At 41.1% G+C, this 16,034-nt stretch overlaps 1 protein-coding gene across 2 annotated transcripts in view; it reads left to right on the top strand.

The window, feature by feature from the left end:
- cdin1 (CDAN1 interacting nuclease 1) overlaps positions 1 to 16,034 on the top strand; it is a 53,599-nt gene that overhangs the window by 19,764 nt on the left and 17,801 nt on the right. For both annotated transcript variants that reach the window (XM_051952050.1, XM_022214916.2), the window contains exons 7-11: positions 3,410 to 3,489; positions 3,868 to 3,917; positions 5,459 to 5,526; positions 7,015 to 7,080; positions 7,334 to 7,439. In XM_051952050.1, coding sequence (XP_051808010.1) covers positions 3,410 to 3,489; positions 3,868 to 3,917; positions 5,459 to 5,526; positions 7,015 to 7,080; positions 7,334 to 7,439 — 370 coding nt within the window. The remainder of the gene's footprint in view (positions 1 to 3,409; positions 3,490 to 3,867; positions 3,918 to 5,458; positions 5,527 to 7,014; positions 7,081 to 7,333; positions 7,440 to 16,034) is intronic.

Raw genomic sequence — 16,034 nt, 5'->3', positions numbered from 1 at the left:
CTACTATTACTACAGCTACACACACACACACACGCACACACACAGAGAAATGTAGAGTCTCATCTCACCGCTATCAGGAAGAATCAGGTGGAAGCAGATCAGTTCTGCCCCAGTAACCTCTTCAGGGACTGGGCTCCTCCTGCACAGGAGATACCACCTCATATCATCAACTAGCACCTACACACCACCACAGATAGTTTAAAAAAAAAAACACACACTTTTTTTCCCCCCTCCCTTTCTGTTCGTCTCCCACCACTCTCTCCCTCTCTCTCTTTCCCATCTTCTGTTTTTTTCAATGCAGGAGGATAAATTTAAAAGGAGTAAATTGGAAAATCAAATGAGGGCTTTAGGCAGCCGCAGAGATTTGCAGAGCTGTCGGCCAGCGTTGGAGAGCCTCATCCATCATGTCCCACAAGTAGTCAATTCCTCTAGTATCTGTAAATGTTTTCAGATATTAGCCAATTTATATGCTCCGAGATTCATCATGGAAAATCAGCTTTAGCGGCGCACATTATCAGGACCTGTCTCTCCCTTGCTCCATGAAGTTTGATGAACGAGTGCCCCTCCACAGCTCAATGACTTGTGCATGGGGTGTGTGTGTGTGTGTGTGTGTGTGTGTGTACGTCGGCAGGGGGGGTGTGTGGGCATACAGAGGAAATGGGTAACTGCCCCCCCACCCGTGGAAAAAAAAATGGGTTTTTTAATTAATAAACAAACTTGCAGAGGAGCTCATCAGTGTCAGGGGCAATAACAATCGTCATCCGTTATTGTTTATTACGGTCCTCCCTCAACAAATGTTGCTATTTAATGAGGTTTCTCTACATTTTTTGTGTTTGAGATAATGACTTTTTCACCCTCACGCAGGAAAGAAGAGTAGTTACAAATGACACAAGTAAGCAACGAGAAATCCGGCTAAGGTTATGTGGCTGTTACCTTGCTTTATATAGTTTATCTTGTTTTGGAGTTGCATATGAAAACAGGCTCGTGATTTGTTTACACTGCTTGTTTTCTTTAGCAAATCCCAATGGAGGCGTAGCGTTTCACATCTATTATTCTCCTCTTCTCTGTTCTTTCCGTTTCAGATGTTGACGGTGTGATATGGTGCCTTAGTCAGAATTTATACCAACATGGGACAATTACAGTAAATTTGGTGAATGTTTACAAGGTGCAAAGTTGTGCTGCAGGGCTTTGTTCTTTGCGTCTGGTGTTCTTCAGATTGTGCTTTTTATTTTCCTGCACGTGTTTTATGCGTACGCCTTGAGTGTGTGTATTTAAAGAGTGTGTGTGTGTGTGTGTGAGGCAGAGAGGAGCTCAGGGTGTCATAGAGGTGTGCTGCCATGCAAGGCGGGGGCGTCTTTAATAAATGTATGCTGATGTTGGAGGCTGCAACGATGCGAAGGATGCAAGGGCCCTGTTGTTATTTACTGCTGTGTTTGTGCACAGCAGCGAATCCCGGGCCTGCAAATGGCATTACAGCCCATGATGAATGAGCATTAGGGTAAACTCATTTTAAAAGCATCCTGATTTATTAGCAGCCTGGCCTTCCATTTTCATCAGGTCAATGCTTGGCTGAAATTCCACAATGTCAGCGCCAAGGTCACCTCTTTATGGCTATTTTTAACCCCATCGCTCAGAAAGAGCGGGAGAAAGGGGTCCTATCACTTATTGTGGCCATCTACCAAAAATATCAAAGGGCCGGAGAGGCACAGGAGAGAGAGAGAGAGAGAGGGCTCGTCCTAGAAGTGTGTGTTATGTGAGAGACCAAAATGTGGTGGTGGTCAACCTCCAATTATGAGCGCTAGTAAGACAAGAGCTTTAATGGCTAACGTTTGCCTTCGGGGAGGTTTATTACACACTGCTGTTTTGCAGAAGCAGCGTCAAATCTATAAAACGACCATTAGGAAGAGGGAAAAAATCAATCAAAATGCCATTAAAGTGGAATAAGTTGCCAATATTGCTGATGTGGTTGCGGGTCCTTTGATTTTCCTTCAGATTATTAGGCACAGTCGAGTAGTGACTTTGTTAAGGGAAACCAGTGTTGTTGGGGAGTAATATGTCTCCTGGCTTCATAAAGTTTGCTGCCTCATATTTCCCACTTTATTGATTATCCATTATCATTTGTCATGAGGTGTCCTAACTCAAGGGGAAAATATAACCCTCTTTCTTCACCGCCGCCTGCGCTGCACAGGAGCACGGTATGGATCTGCGTGTGAAGGTACCAATCTCCGAGAAAAATGAGCAGAGAAATAAAGCACAGCCCTGTGCCTTGCAGCTCTAAGAGGGGAGTGTGGGGTTATGGGGTGGGCTGGGGGAGCACCGTGGCTGGGAGAGACTGTAACAGAAAGCAGGTAGCAAAAAAAGCTGTGGCAGAAAAATATAGAGACAAAGACACAGAAGAAACATAAGAGAGAAGGGCGTGCTGAATGTGCTTTGTTCTTCTTCCACCCTCCCTACTTTTTATTTCATCGTAAGGTAGATGAGGGATCACAGCACTGTTTGTCCTCCCTGTGATAGTTTTCTCAAGGAGTAGTGCCATTGAAAGAAGTGCATAAGGCAAGACAGGACAGGAAAGAAGTGTCTACTTGTCTTTCTGTTAATGAAATTCATTTAACAGAGGCTTAATGATCCAGTCGGCAATCAATTGATCCTTTTCATTTGGGGCTTTTTAACTTTCTTTTTTAATCCATTTTTATAAATCTTCAAATAAAGCTGCACTGTCTTTAACAGTTATTTAGTGTGTGCAGTTTTCTAGATGGGCTCGAGAATCTCTGCAGTGTTGGTGCAGGCACCATCCAAGCCTGAAATGTGAATAGAAACATTCCTGGTATTGTCTGTAATGCTGCAAGTCTGTCAGGAGCATGTGTATATATATCACTAAAATGGCGTGCCTCAACCATTTCGTCACACAATGATACAATCCATTTAATCCAAATCTTTTTAAGAAATGATTTAAGGAATTTTTTTTTGCTGTTGCAGTAACAGTGAGTCAATCCGGCAGGCTTCCCTTTCTGATTTATAATGTTAGTAGAGCAAGAATGGAGATGAGAGATGCAGAATAGTCAGTGTTCATAACATAGATAAACTACATGAAGCGCCTGTGCTCTGGACTGAAACATTTATCTATAGAAAATCTGTATAGACACCAAGCAGCCGTCTAATGGGCAAGTGTAGAAATACTGCACTAACAGCGGCACGGTGAATTAAAGAATGTCCAGCTTGTCTTTCTTTATGCATTTGCGCTGTTTGAGTGACTTTGTGCTCTCCAATTTATGCAGCAGTTTGATATTTTCTTTATAAAATTATAGAAATTAGACAAGCTATTGTGTTTCACAGTATTTGCTTAGTGATATTGATGTGATCATTTTTTGTGTCTTACTCCCTCTCTTGCCTTTGTTTGTTTTTTTTTTAGCCTCTAAAACAGTCCTCAACGGCATGTTGAAGGAGCCATCGTTAATTCCAGACCAAATTTTGGCCAAAAACATCTATCAGGTAAACAATTTAAGTTTTGCTTTTAGCTGAATCGTTACAAAACTCATTTTTAATTGTTTGATTTCCATTTCTTTGATTAAATTTTCTAGTTTTTAAAAAAAAAATGTATGTCTGTTGCCTCACAGTTTCCCATCTAATAAATCCTGCGCTCATGTACTGTGAGTTTTTAAATGTTACTCCGGCACCTGGCTGACAGACGGCATCAGCCGCTCATGTTTGCTGATGAGGTCACGTGAGAGCCGGCGGTCATGCCTGCCAATCTGCCAGCATCTCCTGTGTTTTCCCCTCTCCCTGCACTGTATGGGCTTTTCCCCTCACTTCTCTTCCACCCACCCAGCCCTTTTGGCGCGCCATAATATTTCTTCCCCCTCTTTTCAGTGCACAATAAATGACTGCTGTTATGGACCGCTGGTAGACTGCATCAAACAGTATCCTATCCCATAAAATTTTAAGCCTGAAATTGACGAGGAGCTATTGAAGGGGATGAGATGTGTCTGGCTTCACCTGACATAAAAGTTCTGCTTCACAGAGGAAGTGTTTCATCCTGCCTGCCATCCCACTATCACCGATACAGGGGGCTGTAAGGCGATGGAGGGTAGAGGAGGAGGAGAAGATAGGCTGATCTAAATGCATCTCCATGTGCATGCAGTGGATCAGACCCAATGTTCTATGATACAGGAAAAAAAATTATCATTTAAAAGCTGTGTGGGGGAAAAAAATAGCAAATATTCTTCTATGCAGATTTTTAAATCGCTTTTATTTGGATTGTATTGAGTTTTGGTCACATCGGTTAAACTACTAATTTTAATTTCATTTATTCATAATTCACATGTATGCTTTTTGGTATCACTACATTAATGTTTCCTCTCCCAACTACAAATGCCCCCCTCTTTATGTAGCAGTGCTTTGGCCTTGACCACAGGGGCAGAATGGGAGTCCAGGCTATTTAGGGGCAACCAGCTGGGTAGCAGACCAACTATTTCCTGGGGGAGGAGACTTATTTGAATGAGTGTACATGTGTACGTCCGTGTGTTATTGTGTCTGTCCAGGCTTTCTTGTGTGTGGCGGGGCTGCGTTGTTCTGTTCATGGCCAGTCAACCCTGTCCCATCCTGCCCTCCCTCCACACCCCCCCCCCCCTCCTTTTTGCCATTCTGTGGCCGTCCTCTCAGTGTCAACTTAAAGTCTGTTACTCTTCCACAGAGAGTTCATGATAACCGCCCTGCTGCTACGTGCTTTCAAAGAATCCACACATGAGAAAAAGAGCTCTTTATGCATGCATGTCAATCACGGTACATATGTATTAATTAGAATCCATTTTGAGTGATTGGTGTTTGTTTAGGGTAATATAATGCCACCTTAATTTTTCTCTTTCTCGTGCGAAAATCAAGTCATGCATATATGACATCCGGCTTTTATAAGTGCACAATTCCTCTCTGTGGCATCAAGCATCACGCATCCTAATACAAAATGGCATTTATTCTAAAAGCATTTTTCTTCAGAGATTTTAGAGGAATGAGCAGAGCACTGAGTCCATGCACTCTATGCATTTCGTCAAACTGGCATTCGTATTTCTCATTTAGGTAATGCACTTTGGAGATTTGTTGTGAAAGCAGATTTAAGTTGACCTGAAACTTTGATTATGCCCTACAGTGGCATGAGGAGAAGTGGCTTTCACTTTGCATGGTAAACCAATAGTGGAGGAAAGCACACTCTTAACTGTAACTGATGCCAAACGTGCACAGTTGAGATTACGACACCGAATATCTGTGTGTTATGGTTTCAGGCAAAATGTCTTGCAGCAGGATTTTTTGCGATTTCCTTTTTGTGTTCACATAAATATTGTTTTAGAACTTCTAATGTAATTTGATGTTATTGCACCTGTTCAGTCCACATTGTACTGGCACACTGGAGTTTCAGTAGACATATTGTTGCTGCACTGTGTCTTGGGATCCTTGACTTTATTCTCAGCGCTATCGGCCAAGAGCATGAGGTGCTGCTGCGAGACAAACTGAACGAGAGGAACCTTTCCTTTCTAGGTAAGCCATCATTTGACCTTCCCATCTCACTTTCAAAGTCACCTATAGGTCACTGAAGTGTAGTGTTTTGGTAAGCTTAGTGGCATGACTGATGCAGTAGATGTTATCTGCTATTGATTTGCCAACAACAAAGAACTGTTATCATATATCCTTGGATGTTTATGCACCGGCCTATAATTAATATTTAAAGAATTAAAGCTCCTATCAGTTTCATTAACTTGAACGTTTGATCCTCTCAGGTTGCAGTTTGGTGTTCTTGTTCTGTTTGTTTAGAAAAAAAATCTTTACAATGTAACAGATTGTTCTTGTAAAATCAGCCATTTTTCCAATATCTCTTCACTGTGTCGTCAAAATTAAATCAAGGTGACGTGTCCAGGTATGAAATTGGAGACAGAATTTGTAACCCTCCCCTTCCTCCCATCACCCTCTATCCTATCATCGTTCCCTAGGTCAGATGAGTGATGACGGTTAAAAGCTATTCCCTCTGTCATTAAGACCATATCATTTATTTGGACATGGAGAGCTGACCTTTCTTCGGGGCTGCGCTGAGGACTGTTCTAAAACTGTCAGAGTTCGGAGGGCACCAGGGCCACTGAAGCGGCCTCACCCCATCTGATAAATGGATTGGAAATAAGCTACCCAACAGCAGGGATGGCCCATTAATTTTAATCAAAGCTGATGTAAAAAGGCGATCAGAGCCGCATGAGAATGTCAACAGCCCAGTGGGTGTGAACAGAGGTTCCCATCCTTCTACACACACACACACACACACACACACACACACACACACACACACACACACACACACACACACACACATACACACACATCTACACCTACATTACCACATCCAGGATGCCCCTCTAAACCACAGGCCTTTTGGCAGCCTCACTGACCTCTCTCGGCTCTCTTTCTTCATCCTTGGCTGATGCTACCTCCTCGCCACCACTGACACCGCTACCCTCCATCTCTCCTCAATTCCCCTCCATGCCCCATTAGTTGAGCTTGGCTGGAGACAAAGAGGCAGGCCCTTGGAACTGAATGACCTGGTCAGCCTGAGATTTAATGGAGAAATCAGGTGTTGTAGGGATAATGGCCGAAGCACGCCAGGAGTCAAGGACAATGGCTGCAGCCTGCACAGGCAGAGGTCAGGCTTACAGAGGCTATAATGCCAACCTTGTCCTCCCGCTGTATATTTTATAAAGCGCTGCCAAACTGCAAACCGAAGAGCAGCTCTGTAACTGGGCTTTACAGGTTTTTGTGCAATGACAGCGAATACGTGGCAGATGTAGTTAATGGTTTTACTGCACTTGCTGTCCTCTGCTGCTATTTCTTCTGCTTTGCGGATACTGAGGGCTTTGTTACCAGCCCCCTGGTTAAAGTGGTTAGGTCAGCAGCCTGTGATTGATGCTCATAGAGGAGCCTGATTATCTAACAGAACTTGTTCAGTGAATAAAAAAACTTATTGCAGCACTTTATCTCTTGCAGATGAAAACCAACTGAGAGCTATGGGCTACGACAAGACACCTGATATCATCCTGGAGGTTCCAGTTGGTTAGTATTTACATTCTGTATGTCACTATTTATCGAAATGAACTGCTCTGTAACCTTGGGCATCTTTTTTAAAAATTTGTAAAGTATTATGCCGTTGTCGAAAATGTCGTCATGTTAATGCCAGATCTTTGATTTTTGTGAATGATAGGGTGAAAAAAAAAAAAGGAAATGTCACTTGTCCCTTCTGGATTTTGCTTGTGTGGCTTGTTGTCGCCATTTTTCTCAGCGTTGCCATGTGTTTTTGTTTGTGAAGCTGTGGAGGGACACATCGTACACTGGATTGAGAGCAAAGCCTCCTTCGGGGACGACCACAGCCATCGTACATACCTCAACGAACAGTTCTGGAGCTACTGGAACAGGTGAGCTTTCTCTTTGCGCTTTGTTTTCACTCGCGTTAGCCATATAGTGTTGCAACCAGTATTTTCTCTGTTTGCATATTCTTCAAAACTTCTCCTTTTTTTCAACCACAAACCACCATCAGATTTTCTCAGTGTTATGAAAGTAGCTCATATCTCTGTCCAACAACGCTTACCACTTCCTCCCTGGCATCGGCCACATTAACCGCACAATTCCACATGGTACATCTGTACATTACACTACTTCCATATCCACTCTTGATATTGGAGCCCTTTGCAGTCTAAATGGTTTGTGTGTGAGCTTGATTGTTTTATAGAAGTATACACATTGTGTTGGACAGGAAGCTAGGAAATGGATGATTAATGTGTTGCATCTGTTGTCATGAAAACCTCTGGACATGAACAGGCCCTCTTGGTCTGACCTTGTTGGAAGTGAGGTGTATATGGGTGTGTATGCACAAAATGAATCCTAGAGATGAAAACCTGTGGAACATACAGGTCTGTTTAATCGCTTCTTGAGAGAACATCATATATTTTGTTTATTTTGTTTTTTCTACAGTGTGAATTGCTTTCTCGATTCTTTTTGTGTAGACATCTTAGCGCCAATGATCTGCTTTAAAAGCAAAATGGGACCTTCCCATTAAAAGGTGACAAAAAATATCATACATAATATAAAAAGTGTCATTCAATGTAATATAAAAAGAAATTCCTAAAGAAAGTGCATTTAGCACAATACTCAGCGCTATATATGTCTTCACTTAAAACTGAAGTAATCAGAGAGACTTTTGTGCTGGCACACACACACACACACACACACACACACACACACACACACACACACACACACACACACACACACACACACACACACACTCACACACACACACAGAGGAGTGTGGTTGCTCACACATGGTCTTTATATCCCTGCCTCTCATGGCACTGGGCTCCAGTACCTCGCTGAGGCCCTGATCCCCATCAGCTGTGATGGCCAGCTGACATGTTGTGACATGGTCATGGAGTGCCAGGAGGTTCCAGTCCTTCACGCCGTGTCCAGGTTTTCTCATTTTCTATGTCTTTGTTTTTGTTTTATTGGTGCATGTGCAGATTAGGATCGGATTTCTGCAGACCGTAACTCAGAAAGTGAAGCTGTTTTTCCGTGAATGAGTTTTCATATATGCATAGCCTTCCAGTCTAAAACAATTTTAAAAATTACCATAAAATACTCATATTAGGGCTTTCCTCATATAGATGACTAATTTCCATTAAAAGGAGCTTGTTAGATGTGTTTTTCTTTGCAGTTTTTGTGTACAAAACAGCATTTTAGCACACAAATTAAGTTGATAATATTTTTTTTCATTGGTTTTGATTGATGATGCAGTTCATACAGGATTTTTTGAAAGCCCTGACATTTATCTGGCAAATCATATACAATGAATTAGAATTTTAGGATTTTACTTGTTGTTGTTTTTTAAGCTAATATCTCTTTTATTATATGAAAGGCAATAAATGGTCCACATTAAGTAAATGCAACCTCTGCCTAACAGAACAATCATTCGATTATCGGGCAAGATGACTCATCCAATATCACTGAGCAGTTAAAATGCAGGAGACGAGGTCAAGGTCATAATTAATGGTGTGTTTTATTCTCTACGAGTAACATAGTTTTATCTTGAAATGGTCTACTTCCAGACACTGTCTTTTTTTAAAAACTATTGTTGATGTCAAGAACTAAAAGTCACTGAAGTGTGAATTTAAAAAGGGCCCAACTTTGATGGACAGAGTCTTTATTAGTCCTCATTAAATGCCTCAAAGAAAGTAAGTGATTGAAAACAAAGGCTTTGTTTAAGCTTTAAAGCATTCCTAGGCTATGTTTAATAGAACAGACTGTCTCAGTCAGTCAGACCTAAAGTAAAAATAAAGAAAGTTCATATGATCAGCACTGAGGTGCATGACATAAAAACTTAAAGTCTTCATAAATATTTTATCGTAGAAGTAATTAAAAAGTAATAATATTAATTTGTCTCAAAGGTTGCAAAGGTTTACAGTAGGTGAAAGAATATCACAATACTTACAGCTTGTTCAGACAGTTAGGGTTAGTCTGAGCCTTGCATATTTGCCCATGGGTGTCTTTCATTTATATTCACTGGGGCAGTCTTGTCCAAGTGTATTAAGGAACTGACAAAGTAGATCCCATCATGTCAGCCAGCAGCTGAGTCGGACAAACATTGTGTGTCAAAAAAGGAAAAAGAATGTCAGTCCCTTCAGACCCTACCTTTTCCAGCACCCTTGTAAATTTTAATTGACATTTACCACTGACATTTCCAAATGTGCCTTATCTTTCCATTATTGCTGGACCTCATACATTGTCATCTGTGGTACAAGTGTGTGCACACATGTGAATGGTTGTGTGTGTTTATAAAGTGAAAGCCATGGGATCCCTGCACTCCAGTCACAAACATATATACCAATAAAGAAACGGGTGACAAAAGAGTGATTGGGCGACATCATGCTCCTTTCACTTCACTTCTAATTAGGTAGTTTCAGTTTATGTGTCGGGCCCTGAAGGGCTGACATTTGGGGTGTTTGGTCATTCCTTCATTGCTCACAGTCAGATTTGAGTGCTTGAGTCTGATTTCTTCAGTTTCCTTTTTGACTGCCCTTGGAATCACACACCAGTGTTTGTAATTACTTCATTGCCCCTGATTGACATTTCCAGTGATTTGCTTATTTTTCATGAATTCCCTCTTTGCTTTAACTGAGCCGCTTCACCCATTGCCTGTGTTAATTGTTCTTTGTTTGCCCTCAAGCATCACAGAGTGGGGACATGTTTTTGTAGATGGAAAGGGAAAAAAAACATAACTAATTTTCCCTCCAAAGCCCTCACCAACTGCATTTATCATCCAAACAATAGTCTTGCCAACACACTAACCCCATAATGAACCCCTCTTCAGTGGAGTGAGGGGTAATGACGCTTCACCTACAATGCTCCCAAGAAAAAAGAAAAAAGATGGGGAAAAAATGGAGAGAAAAACGGTCTTCTGCAGAATCAGACAGCATGTTCAGGCCCAGTGCCTGGATGAGATGGTGAAGCAGCAGCTATTGGTGTCTTCTAGCCATCAATCTTAGCTGGTGGCGTTCCAGAGCCAGCGAGCCCTCTGCTCTGACGGATGTTCAGATAATTGAGTGATCCATCTAGCCCAACTATCAGAGTTGCATAAAAATTATTCACCTGCTGGTGAATATTAAACACATAATGAGCCTCTTGTGTGTTTTAGGAGAAGTGGGTAAGGTTAAACACAGCATGTAATGAAATATGGACTCGTGTGTGGTGCCACCTTAACTGCCCCTCCTTGATTATGGTGTACTTAAATCAATTATGGTTGGCAAAGTCCTCTCCATAACTCTTCAAGCAGCAGTTAAACTTCTGCTTTTGTATTTGTCTGTCTAGCAGATTGCATATCTAATCCAGAATACATGCAGATAATTATTTGCTGACTGTCTGATTAGCGGTGCATTTACAAAACTGCTGATGGAATTATGTAGAAAATGAGACTTTGGTTTTAGCGAGTACTGATTACACATTTTGTCCAATCCCTTCTACTGATCCCTGCGAATTTTAGTTACTTAATATATAGTTGTCAGTCTGTGAAGTCCCTTGTAAAAGCTGTGTCTCTGGAACGAAGGACAAAAGACACCAGAAAAGTTTTGATACTTGATGGACGGATAAATAGATGCATCTATAGATCAGTGATTGGTCCGTCTTGTCAGGAGAGTGTGTATCACAGCTTGTGCAAAAAAAAAAAAAAAAAATCCTTAAAAAATCAGTCAAAATATTAACACCACATCCTTTCACATCAAAGCGCAGTCACAAAACAAATATCTGCCAAAAATGACTGCAATGGTTCCTCTTAAATTGATATGATGCTCGTCTTTTGTGTCCTTTTTGTCTAGTCTTTGCCTTTTTCAGTCTCCCAGCATCTCTTCTCTGATAAAGTCCACTCATTATTAACATGTCAGCCCTTAATTGCCCTCCATGAAGTGTACCAACAAAGAATCAATAGAATAATTCAGAAAATACTTTTTGCCATGAATAACAAAATGGCTTTGTACTATAACACAGCAGATTAAAGGTGTAAATGTAGAGTTATATGAATAGATTAAGAGCTTCTACTTCTCTTTGCTATTCATTATTTTCCCTCCCCCCATTCCATCCAACACAACAGACAGCCTGTGTGAAAATGAGCATGGACGCCGGGTGCCAGCCCCCCCCCCCCCCCCCCCCCCCCCAAAGTAAATCAGCTGTGCGATTCGTAAACTGAAAATGTGTCAGAGTTGAAAATGTTAGCACTCTTAATGGAGGCTTGAAAAGGTTAGATCTGATAAAAAGCTGTCAGCCGTCCACAAAAAAATGATTTATAGCAAAATAATGGGACAGTATGCCTCATTTCTCCCTCATATGAAATGGGGGTTAAGACTTTAGGGTTTGCCATTATACATCATCTAGCTTGACCACTTGGAAATTTGTTGAGACTTGAATGCACGCACATGTATTATGTTTCATCTGGCTCCTTTGTTTCAGTTATTTCGCCCTTTTATAATGCAGATAATTTATGTTCTCCCGTAATTACTTGCAGAAAATTCTCATGCTCCAAAAGAAAATATCGATCTCCGTTCAGATCTGTCCTTCCTCGTCCTTTGTTGTAACACTTCTTTGATGAACATAATGGACGCGGCGCTACAATTAATGAGGAAGTCGTAATTCTAAAGTCTCTCAACAGACTGTTCCTACAGCATCACTAATCTGCTTCCTGACACGTTGGCTAATAAACAGACAGAAATAAGATTTATGTGATGTTTTATATTAGTTGACTCAGCTGCAATTAGACATCTTGCGTTCTTTGTGAACTTTTTCCAATTACATCTGGAACTGTACCCTGTTGATTTTACCGGAGAAATTGCATGGTAATTCTGAACGTCAATCCGTTCGCGACATCAAATTAATTTTTTGTTCCAAGATATTGTACATTGCTGTCCTTTTTTTAATAGACATGCCCATCATTTTTGTTAAACTTCCCAAAGCAGTGGTGACAGGAATGCTTAATTAGTAGAGTATAGTGATACAGTCAGTGAGGTACAACCCTCATTGAAATGATCTGATTAGGCCTTTAGCTTTAAAGAAAAAAGGGTTGCCTTCTTGACATCTTTAAATGTGCAAGCAATTGACTTTCACTTGAATCAGTGGTTACATATGAATGGAAATGTTTGCTCATACGCAGCAAAAACAGTCTTATAGTGTGTGCCTGCATGTGCGTGTATTTTCCTGCAAATTGTCAGCTTGTATGGGTCCGTTTAATCCAATAGTAGTGTGAGAGTATTCAAAGCCTCAGCAGCAAGGACATCATAGAGCCAGAGCAGATCGGGGATGTCACCTGAGAGAGGGCGCCCACAGGCCACGGCTGCTGCTGATACAATGAGGCCGGACATTACAGGGCCATCCCCGAGGACAGGTGCTGGCGCTTCGAGGGTGACAGTGTGACACCTCCAAGACCTGTGCCCTGCCATCCTTTACCTCAGGTTCCTGTCAGAGATGTGTACAACAAAGAAACCGGGGGGAAAAAAATAATAATAAAAAAACAAATCCAATAGAATAGTGTCCTTTAAAGAGTAGCTGATATTCACGAGAATCAAAATATTTGATAGCTGCACCTACCAGCAGTGTGTTTTAGTTTCCTAAATAAGCTACTTTGTTGTAATGTTGACAAGGGCACTTTTTAGGGTTATAGCAATTCATTGTTGTTGAGTTTTATGTGCTTAATATCAAAGCAAAATTCTGGTTCGAAAGTTAATTTTCCGTTTTTTTTAGAGGCACAATTTTCAGTTTTCCTGGTGCAACTTAAGTGCCTCCGACGTAGCCTTCCTCCTATTTATAGTTATGGATGCCCCATGCTGTGCAGGAACGTGGCCTCTTTTATTGTTTCCTTTGTTATGACATCCTCTTGTAGAATATTCCACAGCTAGAAAAATAGTTATCCACAATGGTGGTTCCTTTAGGGCTTTGCAAGTGTTTGTTTTAGGGCACATCAGCACACAGAAGTGCAATGCTAGGCCCCCAAAGCACAAGCAACTTGGAATATTAATGGTAAATGACAAGCCGGCTCTGATGCTTCAAGGATTTCATGCTTTTAAGGATGCACATTTGGGTGCATTGTTTAAGGCGTCTGGGGTGTAATCCGCACTCTCAGGTCTCTAGCAGCCTCAGGATTTAGCTGTGGTTAAGCCTCCGTGTCTCCTATTTATTTTTCGTAGGGTTGTATGTGTGCATTATCCAAATTTGTCATTTACCATTGAGTGTGAGAGCAGCTTTGACATGGCCGCTGTGTGTACAAACGAGGAGCGGGACAGAAAGCGGCACCCCAGCGATGCACACCCCTCCTCCTGTCTTTCTGCTCGCCTGTGACACTGTGAGATGGAGAGGAAAGCCTGAAGTAAAATGAGGTGCAAGCATGTCGACTCCACGAATTCCTGTTTTGCTATGGAACTTTTTAAAGACGAACGTACATTTTTTTGTCAGCTTTCACGATGTATGTCATCAGACTTACAGAGACACACTTTTTTTTTTTTTTTTTTTTTTACCCCCTTCATTTTCTCAGTCTCGCTGCCTTTTCCCCTTCTTTTTTCCTCTACATTGACCTTCTGGGTTTCATTCCAGGAAGAAGTCAGCAGCATTTGTCAAAAGCACAGAGAATGGTGGGCAAGGAATAGAAAAGGCTTTTTTGTAAAAGTCAACCTAACAGGAGAATTTAAATGGCTGCCTGACCTCCAAAAGACATTCAGGTCTACATTACCTTCAATGTGACGTTAAACTTGCAGTAATATTTTCTTGACATGGAGACAAATAGGTTCTGCACATATTGCTTGATTTTCTCTGTGCATCAAACAAGGGCCTGCACACTTCTTGAAAGGTACAGAAATTATATGAAATATGGAATTATGAGATTGTTTGTTATCGACTAAAGCTTTTTTATTTTGCTAAATCTATCTTAATAACAACTGTAGCATATTCTTACCCAGTCGACACACATTTAAGCTCAGGAGACGACACAAATTTGACGACACAAATTTTTAATTCTTTCTAAGACCGTCGGCTTAGGAGACCTTTTTCATTTCACGCATCTCTACAGCTGCTTCAGAAGCATCTTAACAATGTCCAACTGAAGGGCTTAATTGCGTTTTAACTTTATGGTTGAGAGGGGTGAAGGAGTTGAGAAGTCATCAGAGGATTCCTCTAGTCTCCTTCTAAGGCCCGAGCAAAGCACTCGACCATGAGTTCTGCTGCTTGTCGCAAGAAATGAATGAAACCAATGAAAGTGCTGAAAAAATGTAATTCTTTTCTTGTTAAATGAAATCCCAGCTGAATAGAAGCAACATGATCCTGAAATTTGGTTTAAGAAATGGCATTTGGTGCAGAGAGCTTCTATTTCTTTATGGCATACATGAGCAGAGAAGGAATGCATATTTTAGTTCTGGATGTGCGACTTCATGACAGGGAGAATGTTTAACAGCTTTTTTGGGAGATTATAGTTTCTTTGATTTATTCTTTTTTTCAGATTGATTGATCTTCTTGGGTTGACTGTTGTCGTCTTGCGGCCAGCATTGCTCCACGTACTTGTCCTCATGCTCTAAGATTTAATTGAACATTATAATAGCCACTTTGGTTTAAATCAGTGGTCTTCTACATGCCACAAATTATTGGTTCAGTTAAGCCAATTTATCTTAGCTTTAATTTATACCTCGGTCAGCAATGTCTCCGTGCATTTGCAGGCACAAAAACAGTAAACAGTCTTTTCTATTTCAGACCAAAAATAACAAGAATATTTTTACCAAATGACACCCGAGGAAACAATGCTTCATATTTCTGCCTTTGTGTTTAAAGAGCAGCTCTGTGTGTACCAGATAATGTGCTGGTGCTCGTGGTCTGTGGCGGCCCATCAGTCACTGTGTGGACCTGGTCGCTTGTGATAAGTGGTTCCTTATAGATAACCTAGACAGTAGGCTTCTTTTTATAGGCCCACTGTCCCTCACATAACCTTGTTTTTGTTGTTTTTTCCCCCCACCCTGGCTTATTACCTTTTTTCCACACTGATTTTAGCTTCTTGTTTAGTTTTCAGACTTATTTTTTCTCCCTGTCTTTTAGTTTTCAACAAGTAATGAATGAATTTCCTTGGAGGCAGTGGTCATCTGGAACTACAATTACTGGCAGAAATGTGCTTCTATATCTAAAGAAAATAAACTACAGTACATTTTGCATTCATCTGTGGAACCGTAGTTTTAGTATGAAGTGCTATCCTGACTCAGAATGACGACTGTTTGTTTTAAAGTTACACATATCCTGATAAAAGCTCTAGGTGACTTATATCCATAAAAAAAAGCTTTTAATATTCTGAACCGAGAGGCCAGAGTTCTTCCTGTTTTTGCTCTATCTCACAATCTCTTCGTGCATAATGCAGCAAATAACGGATGATTTTGCAGAATAACAGAATTATTGTAAACAGACACAGAAATATGCACGACCAAAACACTAGTCAGCCTCTAAGTTAC

This window comes from Acanthochromis polyacanthus, chromosome 1, assembly GCF_021347895.1.
Source record: "Acanthochromis polyacanthus isolate Apoly-LR-REF ecotype Palm Island chromosome 1, KAUST_Apoly_ChrSc, whole genome shotgun sequence".
NCBI classification, from domain to species: domain Eukaryota; kingdom Metazoa; phylum Chordata; class Actinopteri; family Pomacentridae; genus Acanthochromis; species Acanthochromis polyacanthus.
This window is presented reverse-complemented; position numbering and strand designations above follow the sequence as displayed.